This window comes from Linepithema humile, chromosome 5 (assembly GCF_040581485.1).
Source record: "Linepithema humile isolate Giens D197 chromosome 5, Lhum_UNIL_v1.0, whole genome shotgun sequence".
Taxonomy (NCBI): domain Eukaryota; kingdom Metazoa; phylum Arthropoda; class Insecta; order Hymenoptera; family Formicidae; genus Linepithema; species Linepithema humile.
In genome coordinates, this window is record NC_090132.1 from 1805485 (window position 1) to 1820514 (window position 15030).

Below are 15030 nucleotides of genomic sequence, written 5' to 3' on the forward strand. Positions count from 1 at the left end.
TTTTATCCAATATTTTTACTAATAGTTAACATCGACATATCATTAATATTTATTAACGTAGGACAGTAAATGAAATCGATAACGAAATTATTATAGTAAAGATCAATTTTTTTATTAGGCAATGTACAAAACTTTTTCGCATACACAGTATGCAGTATTCGTTTTATATTACTATATAAAACCGTTAACATTATTTTAAAATTAAATAATTAAATATTAATTTCATGTACAACACAGTTCGCTGGGACAACCGAGGCTCGCTTATTAATAGAACTTCAGATCGATTATCTTGCCCCTCCTCTTTCAGTCATCCCTTCTCTCTCGCTCTCTACAACCCTCGCTCTTTCGCTCGTTCTTTTATTTTCCCATCTTTCGACTCGAGTAAGTTTGACTGATGAAATTAAACTACAACAGAATTTGCAATTTCATCATGCATCTGTTTGTCTATTTTGTAACTTTACACGATGTCTTTAACGTTACATGTCGTCGCGCAGCTCCAATATCTGCGCAACGACACATAAAGACAGTGATATTGTCGTTAGAAAGTTACAAAGTATATATAGAATACGTTACATTGCCACAAAAAATGCAAGATTAAAATTTGCTTTAATGAAAAAGGCACTTCTAATTATAATTCTCCTTTCAAATTCACACAAATTGCATAATCACGATAATAAAAATGAAGAGAAAAAAAAAAAACAGTTTTATTACCGTAATTTTTTCGATTCAGATGCAAATTGTAACTTTTGGAAGAAAAAGCGCAGTACGTTGCGCGAATGTACAGGCTGTCTCAAATGTGATGTATGTTAGTAATAGTTTTTAAAAAGAATTCAGATTTTTGTTCAAGCTTGAATTTGGTAAATGAATAGAATAAGTATAAATTGAATGTTAGATAATTTAAGTACCTTTTAATTTGTTTCTAGAACGGAAAATCGATTTAGTTGCAAGTTTATCTTTTATTACAATTTTTGTGATTAACAAAGCATTCTATAATTTAGATCAGATATATTTTATAAAAAAAATTTTTTTAAGCGGACAATAATTATTGAAGATGTAAGATTCTGCTAATATACACTTCAGAAGTACCCGATTTATTAAAACACTCCATTAAACATTATTTTCAATCCAAAATGAATTATTTATTACAATCATTGAAGCAAGTGTTTAGCCGTTAACATTTTAACATTTATAGAAATTTTTTTTTTATGTCAAAGTATTTAAGCTATTAACAGAATTATTCGTTCACTTATTTATGATAATTGTCAATTAATAATTATTTAATTCGAGTTTACGAATCGATTGCATACCTTTGGCTAATTTCAAATATATAATAATTAGAAAAATAAAATTTGTCACTTATTAATATTTTCGTGCAACGTTTACATTTATTTAGAAATTGCAAAGAAAAAAAAACGTAAAAAAATTATATACATATCACTAGAATAAAATCCTATTTATTTACACTCCTTTGGGATAGCCTGTATTGAATATAATTTCTAAATATGCCAGAAAATTGTATACTATTTTGCTTGATAATGTTATAACATAATATACAATAGATGCAAGATGTTAAAAATTTTTTCCAAATGAATGCACCGTATTTATTAAATCATAGTGGATCCCATATTCCACGCATACTCTACGTGTTTCCCCGCGCTCATTCTGCTCGATCCTCTTTATAGAGGACTAAGTTTTAGTAATGCGCGTGCTCAAAATAATTTTATTTTATTCGATTGACAAACCATGCCCTAATTTTCATCATCGTCGGATCGGAAAAAAATAAACGGATGATGAGTGACAAAATGGATCGACAAATCAAACGATGCCCTATTTTCTTCCGTGCGGAAGAAAATCAAAGCTGAGAAATAAAAATGCATACACAATGTCTGCGTCATTCGCGTGTAGAGATTGCGGTTAAAAAATGGAAGAAAGAAAAAAAAAGTGCGATTGGAATAAATATATGCGCCATCGAGTGTGCGATGAAGCGTTCTCACAGCAATCGTGATAATACATTTACGAGTCGCGAATGATTGCACGTCGGTAAAATGGCGGAAAAAATGCATCGAGAACGGGAATACGGTTTCGTCGATCAACTTGAGAGTGCTGGAGAGAAAGGTCCTCGGTATTATTTTATTAAACAACCAGAGAATTCCACGGTGTTTTTTTGCGTTCGCTACACTTGTTTCCTGTGCGCATTCATTGATGTATACATCGCAACGATTCGCTTGCTTTCGACAAAACGTAATATAAAATTGACTAGTTCTTGAGGAAACAAAAGAAAAATTAACACACCGATCAACACGATAAAACTAAAATTAATTACTTTTCATCGAATTTCTAAAATAAGAGATCGAAATTCGCGATTTATTCATTTGCAGTGTCCATTCGCCAAAAAAAAAAAAAAGACACACGACCCAAATGGGCAAACAATTGCAAGAGAATAAACGATACTGTGTGAATGCCTAACGAAGCAAGCATATCGTTTCGTCGTAGCTTCACTCGCTTTACATTCACTTTCTTTTCCGGCTACAGAAAAAAAATAGTAACTATTACAAGAGCACCTTACATCGATAGCTTATCTCTCGAATTTTAACATTTTACACACGAAATGATCTATGGATTCTCACAACACAGAACAAAATGAAAATGATGATCTAAGCTGTTTCTCCGTGACTTATTATTTATTGCCGTTTTCATCTTTCTTTAATAAACGAGAACGTCTTATGATTTATCAAGAAACATTTATCTACGCACTACATACGAGAAATAACAATAAGGAAAATGTAGCAAGCGGACCAGAACGTAAACACTGTATTTTATTAATACACTTTAAAAAGTTCATTGACATCCCTATTTCTTAATTTTTCCTTTCCTTTCAACGAACTTCAATGAAAATAGTCAGGTAGGCTGAGGGCAGAGAAAACAAGCGGTTATGATTTCTGTGTTCAGAGGTGAATGAGGAAGGGAAACAATACAAGACCCGTGGAATGGATTTGCGGCGATCGAGTCGAAAGCACATAATCTCGCTATCGGTTGAAAATTGAAACTAATACAACTTTGACGAACTCAATTTTCGGTGTGTAACAAGCATGAGGAGATCAGATACGTGGTACTTGCAGCACGGAAGATTGAACGTAGCAAAATTATACCGGTTTCAATCAATGAACCATGATGAATTCATAGTCGTTGTCTGCGAGTGTTCCACCTCGCTCGCTAAACAGCTGAAATGGCTCTCCACGAGTCGCTTCGTTCACCGAATTTATTATTACAATCCTTCCTTGGCGCACGTAAACAATAATTTTTTTTCTTACACGGAAATCTACGAGGATGGTGATGGTTGGTCATTATCGGAGCGACCGCGAGCAACGTATCGCGCTCCAACTCATCGTTCCTAATCACTATAGAATTCGATACGTGCACACACACACGTGTGTTTACGAATGCGAAGCCGCTCCGATAACATCTTAACGAAACATGTAATATATATATGCGTATATATATATGTATATATATATATATATATATATCTCTAAACTTTTCTTATTTATATATTTATATGGGCGATATTGAATCGCACAGAGAAGTGTGAAGAACCTTCGTTACGGAAGATTTCATTGTGTGTGTGTGTGTGTGTGTGTCTGCGCGCGCGCGCGTATGTGTGCGTGCGTGTGTGTGTAAGTGTACGTGTATATGCACGCTAAACGTGGTAGTTCTTTTATTTACAAGATGTGAAACACGTGTCGCAATGTTTCCAATCGGATTACGACAAGCAGATAAGTCGTCGAGTCTTTTTTTGCGCTTTATCTACCAATTACTGCCTCGTCCCCGGCCTCTGAAACCACCGCCGCCCCGGAACTGTCCGCCGCCCCGTTTCAATCCTCTCGGCGAAAAGTTGCCGGCTGCGGGTCCGCGCGGCGGTCCCCTGTCCATCCACGGTCCACGCGGCGGTGGTCCACCTCTGAACCCCCCTCTACCCCCTCTGCTGGGTGGGGGTCCGCCGCGCCACGGAGGGAAAGGTGTGCCGATACGCGGCCGGAAGTTCGGCCCGTCGTACTCGTTCATCATGATGGGATGGGGCTCCGTCATGGACGCGCCGTGCAGCAGCGGACCGTTCGGACCGGGCGCGTCGGTGAGCGATGGATGCGGTCCGTTCGGCAAGAGGGCCCTCTTCTTGCTGGAGCTTCCCTCCTCGTGGCTCTGCTCGTCGAAGTTGCCGTTCGCCGACAGCTTCTTCAGCTCGTTACCCGACGCGGTCGACTCGTCCAATTGTTCGTCCTCCGTGAAACTCGTCTCTTGTCCCTGATCGATCGGCTCGCTGTTGTCGGCCGTGTTCGTCTTCTCCGCGAGATCGGATTGCTCAGACTCTACGTGCTCCTCGTATTCTGAAATAGGAACGTACTGGTTTTGCTGTTGCGCATCGTCGCCGGCATTATCCGCCGTTATTGGAATAACCGTCACTTGATTCATTAGCGGCTGATCGTCCGACCCGGTCGACGGCGCACGCTGCTCGTGATCAGGGCCCAGTGGATAATCCTGCTGCAACTGGTTGCGCTCGGAATCGTGCGACGTTCGGCGTGCCTGCGGCATCGCGGAACCCTGACAATTCTCGGAATCGTGCTCCTGAGGCTCCGCGATGTTGGGCGGCACGTTGTTGTCCTGATCGAAGTCTGGCATGCCGATCGGCATGCCCTTTTCATCGAGGATAATAACAGTGTCGGGTGGCTGCAGCAACGGCCGACTGTTGGACAAGATTTCCGGCGGCGACTGATGATGCTGCTGATCCTGCGACCTCGATTTCCGGTTATTTGCTAGATTTCGCTGCTTCATATTGTGATCGTCCGAGTATCTGTCTCTGCGGTTCCTCGTGAACCCACGGCCGCCGCAGCGGTTGTTTCGCTCGTTTCTGTGAAAAGACGAACTATCGCGTTGATGCTGATGATCTGAGGATTGCGAGTACCTGCGTCCCGGCGAGTCCGTCAGAAAATCCTGCTTAGGCCGGATACCGTGTTCTCTGTCGCGATACTCGAAATCCTGCTGCTGCTGCTGCTGCTGTTGCTGTTGCTGCTGCTGCTGCTGCTGCTGCTGCTGCAGCTGGTGAAAATCCTGCTGGAACTGATGAAGCTGATGAAATTCTTGTTGATTCGGATGAAAGTCCTGTTGATTCGGCATAAAATTCGACGGCGGTCTGTTCTGTCGGAAGTTCAGTTGACTCGGGCGAAAATCTACCGACTTGCGATGGGAAAATTCCGGCTGTTCCTGCCGGAAGCCACCCTGATCTTGGCGCTGAAACGGCGGCAGCGGCGGCGGCGGCGGTCCCGAATGCATCAAGCGCATATCTTGCACGCCACCGCGAGGCAATTGTACGGAAGGAAGTGGAATTATGCGCATGTCCATGTCTAAATGAGAAGACGAGGGACCGGATGGGGCACCGATGCGCATATCGCGATCCTGCGACCTCACGTCGACAAGTACTCTACCCTTCGGTTTGCTATCCGATTCATCGTCCGACATCTCCATATCAACGCTTTCAACAATGTCACCCGGTTGTACATGTCGTCTAAATTATAAAAAAATTATATAAATATAAATCATAATTTCTAAAAATAAATATAAGTTATATAAAAAATAACATTATACTGCTTTTCAGAAACGAGGCTCACCGATAATCTTGATCGCCCGTAGACCAGAGATTGTTGTTATTGGGCAAAGACAAAGACGAATCACCGAGATTGCTGTGATTCGCCGGACTACCTGTCAGACTGATGAGATTGCGATGATCGACGTCCGCCGCTTTCATCAAACGATATGGCAACTGATTCTCGACAGTCATCGGAATCGGAATAACTCTATATAAATGATATATACTTTGTCAACGATCAGTCATGAAAAAATATACATATATAGTGAGTGTAAAACATACCTGGCCGATAATTATAAAATGTAAGATAAGTATCAAACTAAAAAATGAGGACAACAAAAGCCCGATTGACCGAATAATCACCTGTGATCCACGTCTCCTGTAGCATTTAGAGCTTCCTGCGGTTGCGGCTCGTTGTACTCCACCGGCTCGGCAAAGCCGGCTTTTTCGTACATAGGTGGCGATTCAGGCGTCTCGGACAGCATTTCGCTTTTCGTTCTGCCACCGCTGGGCCACGTGGGATCGTTATTGGAGTCCCACCTGTCCCCATCGCCGTCCATCCACGAGCCCTTGTTCTTATCGTCGCATTCGCCGGACCACGCGGGATTCATACTGTTCTTCCCTGAACATATAGCGAAATTCGCTATATCGAACAACAAAGATTAATCATATGGGAATAAGAAATCCGATAAGATGTATTACGATAAAATTTGCAAAACATTATACCCTTATCGTCCCATTTGGCAGACTCCTTCATAGTCTCGTTTGGTGGGGTCCATGTGGGAAATTTTGGCGGTAGCTTGTTGTAACAATTCTCGTCATCGAGAAAGATTGGCGGCGGTAAAGGCGGAGGAGGTAAAGGATTCACCGTATTGGCGTTTGCGGGACCGTCAAACGGACCGGTCATATTACTCTGACTATTTTGACTGGAATACGGAGAAGGTGTGTGTGATTCAGCGGACAGATTGCGAACTGGCAACGGAGTACTGTGACTCATCTGGCAATTATTTAAGCCGCCGATGGGTGCACCCTGGCTATTCATCATTCTAGACATCACAGGCGTTACAGGAAGCTGCCCTAACGTGGGCGAATGCCTATAGTTTGGATGTTGCGGCGATCCCACTTGATTTTCAGAAACATCCAAGCCCAAACCCGGTATTCCACCCTGATCTGGCGTTCCGTCGGCTGTCGGAAGAACCGTTTTCAAGAAACTAGATATATTGAAATCCGCGTTATTGTTTTCATTCTTTGAGGGTCTCATATTGATCACTTCTATCGGTTTTGCCTAGGAATAAAGAAAGAATTGTTTTTTTATACAATAAAATTTATAACTCACACTTTTATTATACTAAATAATTACCTCTAAAGATTCATTATATTGTTGAGACATTCCAGGAGGTGTTGCTGATCTTTCATTGAACAAATTTCTCTAAATGAAGAAAACAATATGCAATCAGATGTGTTTATAACAGCATAAAGTTGACAAACTCTGTACTTTATGAAACAATACATATGTAACTATTGTTTTATCTCACCATATTACCAAAATCCATGTTTCCTCCCATGAAAGAGGAGAAATTATTAGTAAAGTCTGCTGATTCGTTGCCTTGTACCAAGTTAGGCACAGGTACAGGTACTGGCATTGGCTCATATTCGTGAGGGTATGAACCATACAGAGACGGCGGTGCTACATCAATTACTGCTGATTGATTATTCGTTGCTTGAGTTTCATCTCCTGGAAGTTCTATATCACTGTCGGGACTCGGTGAGGGTGCGTTCACATCTGGTGATGGTATCGGCGAGACAAACGTCGGTAATAATTCATCTAACTTCTTCTTCAAATTTTTCACACGGCTACCAAAATTCCGGTATGCCTGTTCACAAAAAACACATACCGTAGCATAAAAAAATCAATAATATTTAATCGTGCTTTAAAAAAATCGTGCTCTAACACTTACATTTGTCACTATTTTAACTTCTCCGCGTTGAGTTTCATAAAACTGATCTGCCTGCTCCAACAAATCAATCACTTGCGTCCTTTCTCTAATCTCTGCCTCTAACGAATAAACATAATTTTCGACATTTTCTACGACCAAATCAATCTCCTTCTCCGCATCCTCCACCCGTCTTCTGTCCTTTAATGACGCGCATAATTCTTCTGCAGATTCTATATCTACATTACTTTCTCGTAGATCTCGTAACCTAGCATCAGTCGCTTGTTCTAAAGTCGCACAAGATCTCATTGTAGAGATCAGTAGAGCTGCCTGAAATTCATCGGGTTGTGTAGCTGGCTGAGGATCTAATCTCTTTTTTGGTGCAGCCGAAATTAAACCAGACAAATCAGTAAGAAATTCTTCACTGTAAATTTGCCGCTGATCCCAGATCTTAAAGATTCTCAGTATACGATGCTTCACTTTCTCATCACGAACCATGGTTGTTGCACGTTGCAGAGTAATGCCCCATGATTCCACAAACTCTGAATTTTTCCGTTTTGAGTATTGAATAACATCATTCGCCAAGTAGAACAATGTGAGTCGATGTTCCACTTTTACTATTGTATAAAAAAACAAATACATATTTTTTACATATATGTATATGTATATATCTACATATATATATATGTATATAAGCATTTATAAGTTATATATTTCAAAATTAAAATTGCATTTAAGATAATAAAATTATAAATTGTGCAATCTGATATACATTAACAACAAATTTATTATTCTTGACAAAAGCATACATGTGTCTAGAGAAATAACAAAAAGTTTATAATTCAGAGAGTTTACCTTTCCTCAGGACTTGCAGCCATGTAGCAACAATCTTCTTGTGATGCTGTCTTCTCTCTAGGCACCATGTAGATAGCGCTTGTATGGACTCCTGAGAGTCCTTCAGTGTAAGGAGCTTCTGCTCAAAGAACTCCATATCAAAATCGTTGCTCGCCATTGTGAACGTGTTACTCAATGATCATTAATTCACAAACTTGATAGTGCATCACATTGTAACGTGAACCACCGCGAGGTACACGCGCGACGGCGTTCCGGTATCATAAGTATACAGAGCTGACCCGAGCAACCTAACCAAATCGCGCTACTACAAGTCGCTGCAGTAAACACAATTGGGGTTAGATAAACCTACGGTGTCGCGCGACCATTTTACCGATTCGATTGTATTCTCACTCTGATCTTTCAATAAATTCACGAAACTTCGTTAGAATTGCACAGACAACACTCAACTCAAAATCGTGCGTAAGCACGCTTCGTTCGGCAGTTCGTTCTAATGACGCCAAGACGATCGACAAACGTTGCAACGACGCAACCACACACGCGAACTGTCACAGCGGCAGTCTGTTGCGGTTGTAGTTAATGCGCGTGCAACATGTTAACTTATGCACGAGATTATATTAAAACCGTTGCAGTGTTTCGATGCCCCGAAACCGCGAGCAATGTTGAAAACAAGAATCCGCCATCTTTTCGGTTGGTCAAAACTATCAAAAACACAACCGCAATAGTCAGTGCGACTCTTGCGGCGCTGATGGCGGTACATTCAGCGGCGTAAACATCTTGAAGAACTGCGCTAAAATAATGGCAGATTCACATTGTCATTTCACATCCAATAAGAAAATTTATCTTCTAGGGACAAAAGGTTTGTTCACGTTGCATGCCTTAATATGCAATCTATAGTATTACGTCACGTATACTATAGATTAGAGCATATCGGAGCGAATAGAAGCATGTTGGGGCATGCGGCGTGAACAAACCTGAATATAACTTAACAAAATTCCCAAAAACTACATTTTACCCATGGATTGGCTTAGTTTACACTGATTGTTTAGTACGCGTACCAAGTACTGAATCAGCTTTTTTGATTGGTGTAGATTTTACACTAAACGATTTATACCTATCGGAGAAGCAGATTTAGTATTTGGTACGCGTACCAAGCATTAAATCTGCTTCTTTGATTGGTGTAGATTTTACACTAAACAATTTATACCTATCGAAGAAGCAGATTTAGTACTTGGTACACGTACTAAACAATCGGTGTAAACTAGGCCATTATTACGTGATTCTTTAAAAGTCCGTTTATTCTTACATTTACATTTAACATTTACCTTTATATTTACATTAATTTACATTAATAAAAATAGGTTATATATACAGACGTTTTAGTAAAAGAAAAAATAAAACACGGAAAATTTATACTTAAAGCTTTTAAAGCTTTTTTAAATTATTGCATGATAAATTTTATTATATATTTATAGTTATAAACTTATCGCGCATACATTTATTCTTTTGCATAAAATAAATAAAAAATCGAGTATTAAGTTTAAAATAAATGGGTATAAAATTATAAATTTATATATTCAAATAATCTTCTTTTATCATATCAAAAAATGCAATATTCATGTCTTTCGCAAAATAATAATTCAAATATTACTGTAAAGTACTAATTTATATCATGGAAAAATATATCAATATTGTTAGCTATTCAATTTTCTAATATATTGTTCGCGCCTTGCGCTTCGTACGGTAAAACTTCTTATCGGAGGTGTCCGATCTAGGCTATTATTTGACCGCGGATTGCGCCGAGGCGTATAGGCGTATATAACTGTTGCTTATCGGAGCAGGGAGCAGTAAGCAGTTAATAGCAGTTAGAAGTAGTGTTGTCATCGTGTGGTACTTGATTCTTTTATTGTATCATATAGAAGATTAAAGTCCAACGACCAGTTTGTCTCTCGGTGACTAGCAAAATTGGCAGTCTCGCGATAACATCGTTACGTGCGTCGTCACTTTTTTATTTGTTTTGCGCTCTTACGACATTTAGCGATTTCTCCATCTGGTATACGTAAAGAAGTCGAGTGACGTCTCCGTTTGTACGTTTCACATTCACCAGAAATTCCCTGTGCTTCGTGTGCATTTCAACGAATAGGTCGAAACAGCTGTCAAGATGGTCTACAAACCGAAGGTATACGTGATCGGCGTTGGAATGACAAAGTTCGAGAAGCCCGGCCGGAGAGAAGACTTTGATTATCCGCAAATGGCGAAGGAAGCAGTGATCAAGGCTCTACAGGACGCGCACGTACCCTACAACACTGTGGGAGCTGTTTGCGTCGGATATGTCTACGGTGATTCCACTTCCGGCCAAAGGGCGGTCTACGAAGTCGGGCTTAGCGGATGTCCTATTTACAATGTCAACAACAATTGCTCCACTGGATCCACCGCTCTTTATCTCGCCAAACAAATTGTTGAAAGTGGCAATGCGAATTGCGTTCTGGCACTTGGATTTGAAAAAATGGAGCCTGGATCTCTGACGTCAAAATATATGGATCGTACAAATCCTATGGAAAAACATGTTGAGATCATGGCTGACATTGCAGGTAAGTGACGGAGTACTAAAATATAGGATGATACGATATATAATTAATTTTATGTCTGGTTGCAGGCATTTCTGAGGGTCCTATTACCGCTCAAATGTTTGGTAATGCTGGAATCGAACATATGAAGAAATACGGCACAAGGCCGGAACACTTTGCGAAGATTGCATATAAAAACCACTTGCATTCCACTAACAATCCGTATTCTCAATTTCAAGAGAAGTACTCTTTGGAACAAATAAAGAATTCTCCAAAAGTATTCGGACCCCTGACAAAGCTCCAATGCTGTCCCACATCTGATGGTTCAGCAGCTGTCGTTCTGGCTAACGAGGAATTTGTTCGGAAGCATCACTTGGAGCCACAAGCTGTCGAAATTGTAGCTATGGAAATGACCACTGATCAATCTACAACATTTACCGCTCAATCGTGCATGAATCTTGTTGGGTATGAAAAATTGAAACTATTATACTTTATTATACAGTTAAACTTTATCATAATTGTTTACTAATTTGATCATGATATTTTACAGATATGAGATGACAAGAAACGCAGCCGAGAAAGTCTTTTCATCGACCAACTACAAGCCGAGTGACGTGGATGTGGTGGAACTGCACGACTGCTTCTCTGTGAACGAGTTGATCACTTACGAAGCTCTGGGACTCTGCGCACCTGGTCACGGCGGCAAGCTGGTAGACTCTGGAAACAACACCTATGGTGGCAAGTACGTGGTGAATCCTAGCGGCGGTCTGATCTCGAAGGGCCATCCTTTGGGCGCCACGGGACTAGCGCAATGCTCCGAACTTTGTTGGCAACTTCGCGGCGAAGCGGGCAAGAGACAGGTACAAGGCGCGAAACTGGCGCTGCAGCACAACATAGGGCTGGGTGGTGCGGTAGTAGTAGCTCTGTATCGGTTGGGCTTCCCGAAACAGGCGGTGATTAAGAGAAAAGTAAATGTTGCCGCTGATCCGAGCATCTTCAGAGCTAATCTGCTGTTCAATACACTTGCCATCGCGATGGACGAAGATGAGGACGGTCTAATCGATAAAGTGCGGGGCATTTACGGATTTAAAGTTACGAACGGGCCCGGCGGTGCCGAAGGATACTGGATCGTAGACGCCAAAACGGGCAAAGGAAAAGTCGAGTACAATAGCAAGACTAAGCCCGATGTTACATTTACGATCAGCGACACTGACATCGAAGACTTTGTTTCTGGGAAATTGAATCCGCAGAAAGCTTTCTTCCAAGGGAAGGTTAAAATTCAAGGAAACATGGGACTTGCTATGAAATTGCCCGATCTGCAGAGACGTGCCGCTAAGAAGATCGAGCTGCTTCGCTCAAGGCTATAAGATACCTGAGAGATTCGAATCTTGCAAAAATAACGCACAATCGAGCAATGTGGTAATGATTTTCGAAAGCAAGGGATTTTAAATAACTGTAAAAATATCTTTTTGAAAATAGAAGCAAAGCAAGTCTTCGTGTTTTCTCGTGCGTTTTCTTATTTTCTTTTTTTTCCGTTCAAAAAGTGTCGATGGCAGTTTTATATTTGCATGTAATTTAGCATGTTAAACTTGAATTCTCGATAAAGCTACAAGATATAAGCTTTAGCCGGAATAAATAGACGATGAAATCATTCTTGTATATATTGATGATACAGAAAGTTTATTTTTTATAATGTTAGTAATACAGTTTGTATTATACGGATTATGCATGATATTCGCATGTGATAGTTTCGATGCGCTTTGGGATAATTCTTAGAACACAGGTGTACAAAAGATTTTCCAAATTAATATTCTTATCTCAGGTAGTATATTTCCAAAGTGTAGGTCTCTCGCGTTGATATATACTTATATATAAAATCAGAAGAATGAATTGTGAAATTTATGTAAATTTACAAGTATAAATTTTCCAGATTTGCTCAATCAAAAATCAATTTTCGCAGACGCGAAGATTGCGTAGAATGAGATGAAGAAAGTAATTTGTATAAAATATAGGTCCTTTATTAACAAAATCAATAATTTTGCGATATAAATGGAACAAATGATGAACACTTTGAATGGCCTAATATCCATCTATACTTCTAAATATAGAAACATAAAGCCATTTTATATCAATAGCTCATCTTTTAGCTGTGGTAAATAGTAATAAAATGTTGCAAAACTAATTGGATCGAGATCTTCAATTAATGCATCTAATTAACCGCACATTGTTGATATTTTATTAGCATTTTTATGTCTCGAGGCAATGAGTTTATATTCGTTACTTTTTATATTCTACAACTTGTTCTATTATAAATTGTTTATTTTTTTTTTTTATGTTAAACCAGCCATATATTGTTGCAACAAGTATAATTGCATTGTCACTGTCTAAGGTGCATTATACGCTAATATATTAAGCAATTATACAAATGCATGATAAGCAATATGAGCGAATTGTATTTGTATTCATTATTTTTAATTTTAAATAGGGTGATTTTTTAAGAGATTTTGTGTGAAAAGTGAAATTTCGAGCATAAAATTCGTGCTCTTTTTACTTTTATTATTTTTGTTAACTAATGACCACATTTGAAACAACAGTACTTTGATGTATATATTACAAGTTTACCAAAATTTTTATTTTGGTTTTTACAAAATGCATAAAAAAGTTATGGAAAATGATTTAAAAAGTATATTTTAAAATCAAATATAAACTCTATCAAAGGATGCTTTTAATAAATATACAATAATAATATGAACAGCAAGAAGAACGCAGTTATCAGAGTGCGAGAATTCTGAGAATTATTTTCAATCAAGATACAATAAACGCATTGTAAATTCTGTTTTTGTTTTTCGTTGCTATTTGTTTATCAGGATTATTTTTCATTTCAGAAGATATTTCACTTTTCATTACGTATTCCATGGTTAAAATAAATATATAGAATACGGATGTTTTCTATAAATATAGAATATACTTTTTCATACATCTTTTTATATAAATGCATGAGTTTGGAGGAAAACAGGGGTTAAATAAGATTTTAATCTAGTATTTTTTATAAGTATGATTTGTGTATACGAAAATAAGATTGCAATATAAACATAAGTAAAAATATCATTAAAATTTTCGAACCAAAAATTTTCTTTTAGCAAAAATTAAATTTAATGAACCTTATGTGTAAGGTTTTAACTATATTAAATCGTTTTAAATCTCTATGTTTCGTATATGCTAAATTATTTCTTTTCTAAACGATTAGAAAGAGATTTGCAAATGAAACATTCTTTTATCGTAAAAAATGTATAAATTTATGAATACATAACATGCTACGTATATACGATTTTGTATCATATAATGGAGAAGGGTGAAATGTGTTTTAAAATAAAAGCTGATAAAGATAATTCGTTTTTTTTTATAAATCCTTTTCTGTCTTATAATTATCTCCACTCTTTATAAGAAATATATTTCTCGCGTTCTCCGTAATTCCTTGCGAGTATTTATTTGATCTATTTCAGCTCGCGTATGTAATCTTTTCTCCAAATATTTACATTTTAATATAATTATTCAGTTATCGCAAAATTAGCGAATATAATCATGATAATATATATTTTCTCTTATTATATTATCTTATTAGTTACTTTAATTATAATTATTCTAATTTTATTCTAATTTTATACTATAAAAATTAGTTATTCTAATTTTGTTAGCTGTGCAAAAACAGACGATGATTAATGTATTAAGAAATATCAAAAGAATGACGAAGCAAATATGTTCCTGTTATCGAAAAACCGTTTAATGATAAATTCATTGATACTTTCAGACACACGAAGCAATTCACACAAATACAAAATTGATCAAGTGCCATAGAGCGCTCACAATACAAGAGATACAAGAAATCAAGAGGAAGATTCACTGTAATGCACCGTTAAAATGCACTTTAACATTGAATCATCATTTTCGAGATAATAATAAAACGAAAGAAAAATCGGTTTCCGCAATTTCTTATCGCAAATTTCATCGCGACACGCTGCTTTCTCATGCAGACTTAAAA

The 15030-nt window shown here is 38.3% G+C and overlaps 2 protein-coding genes across 2 annotated transcripts; one reads left to right on the forward strand and one right to left on the reverse strand.

The window, feature by feature from the left end:
* Window positions 1-87: 87 nt before the first annotated feature.
* On the reverse strand, window positions 88-9190 carry LOC105675566 (uncharacterized). The gene is made up of 8 exons (XM_012372812.2): window positions 8428-9190; window positions 7597-8189; window positions 7174-7512; window positions 6999-7067; window positions 6365-6923; window positions 6002-6281; window positions 5661-5846; window positions 88-5557 (listed from the first exon to the last, which is right to left on the reverse strand). Exons 1-8 carry the CDS (start codon window positions 8582-8584, stop codon window positions 3805-3807), a joined length of 3936 nt encoding a protein of 1311 aa, XP_012228235.1. The 5' UTR covers window positions 8585-9190; the 3' UTR covers window positions 88-3804.
* Window positions 9191-10246: 1056 nt separating this feature from the next.
* Window positions 10247-14380, forward strand: ScpX (Sterol carrier protein X-related thiolase). The gene is made up of 3 exons (XM_012372855.2): window positions 10247-11015; window positions 11081-11456; window positions 11542-14380. Exons 1-3 carry the CDS (start codon window positions 10586-10588, stop codon window positions 12356-12358), a joined length of 1623 nt encoding a protein of 540 aa, XP_012228278.1. The 5' UTR covers window positions 10247-10585; the 3' UTR covers window positions 12359-14380.
* Window positions 14381-15030: the final 650 nt, after the last annotated feature.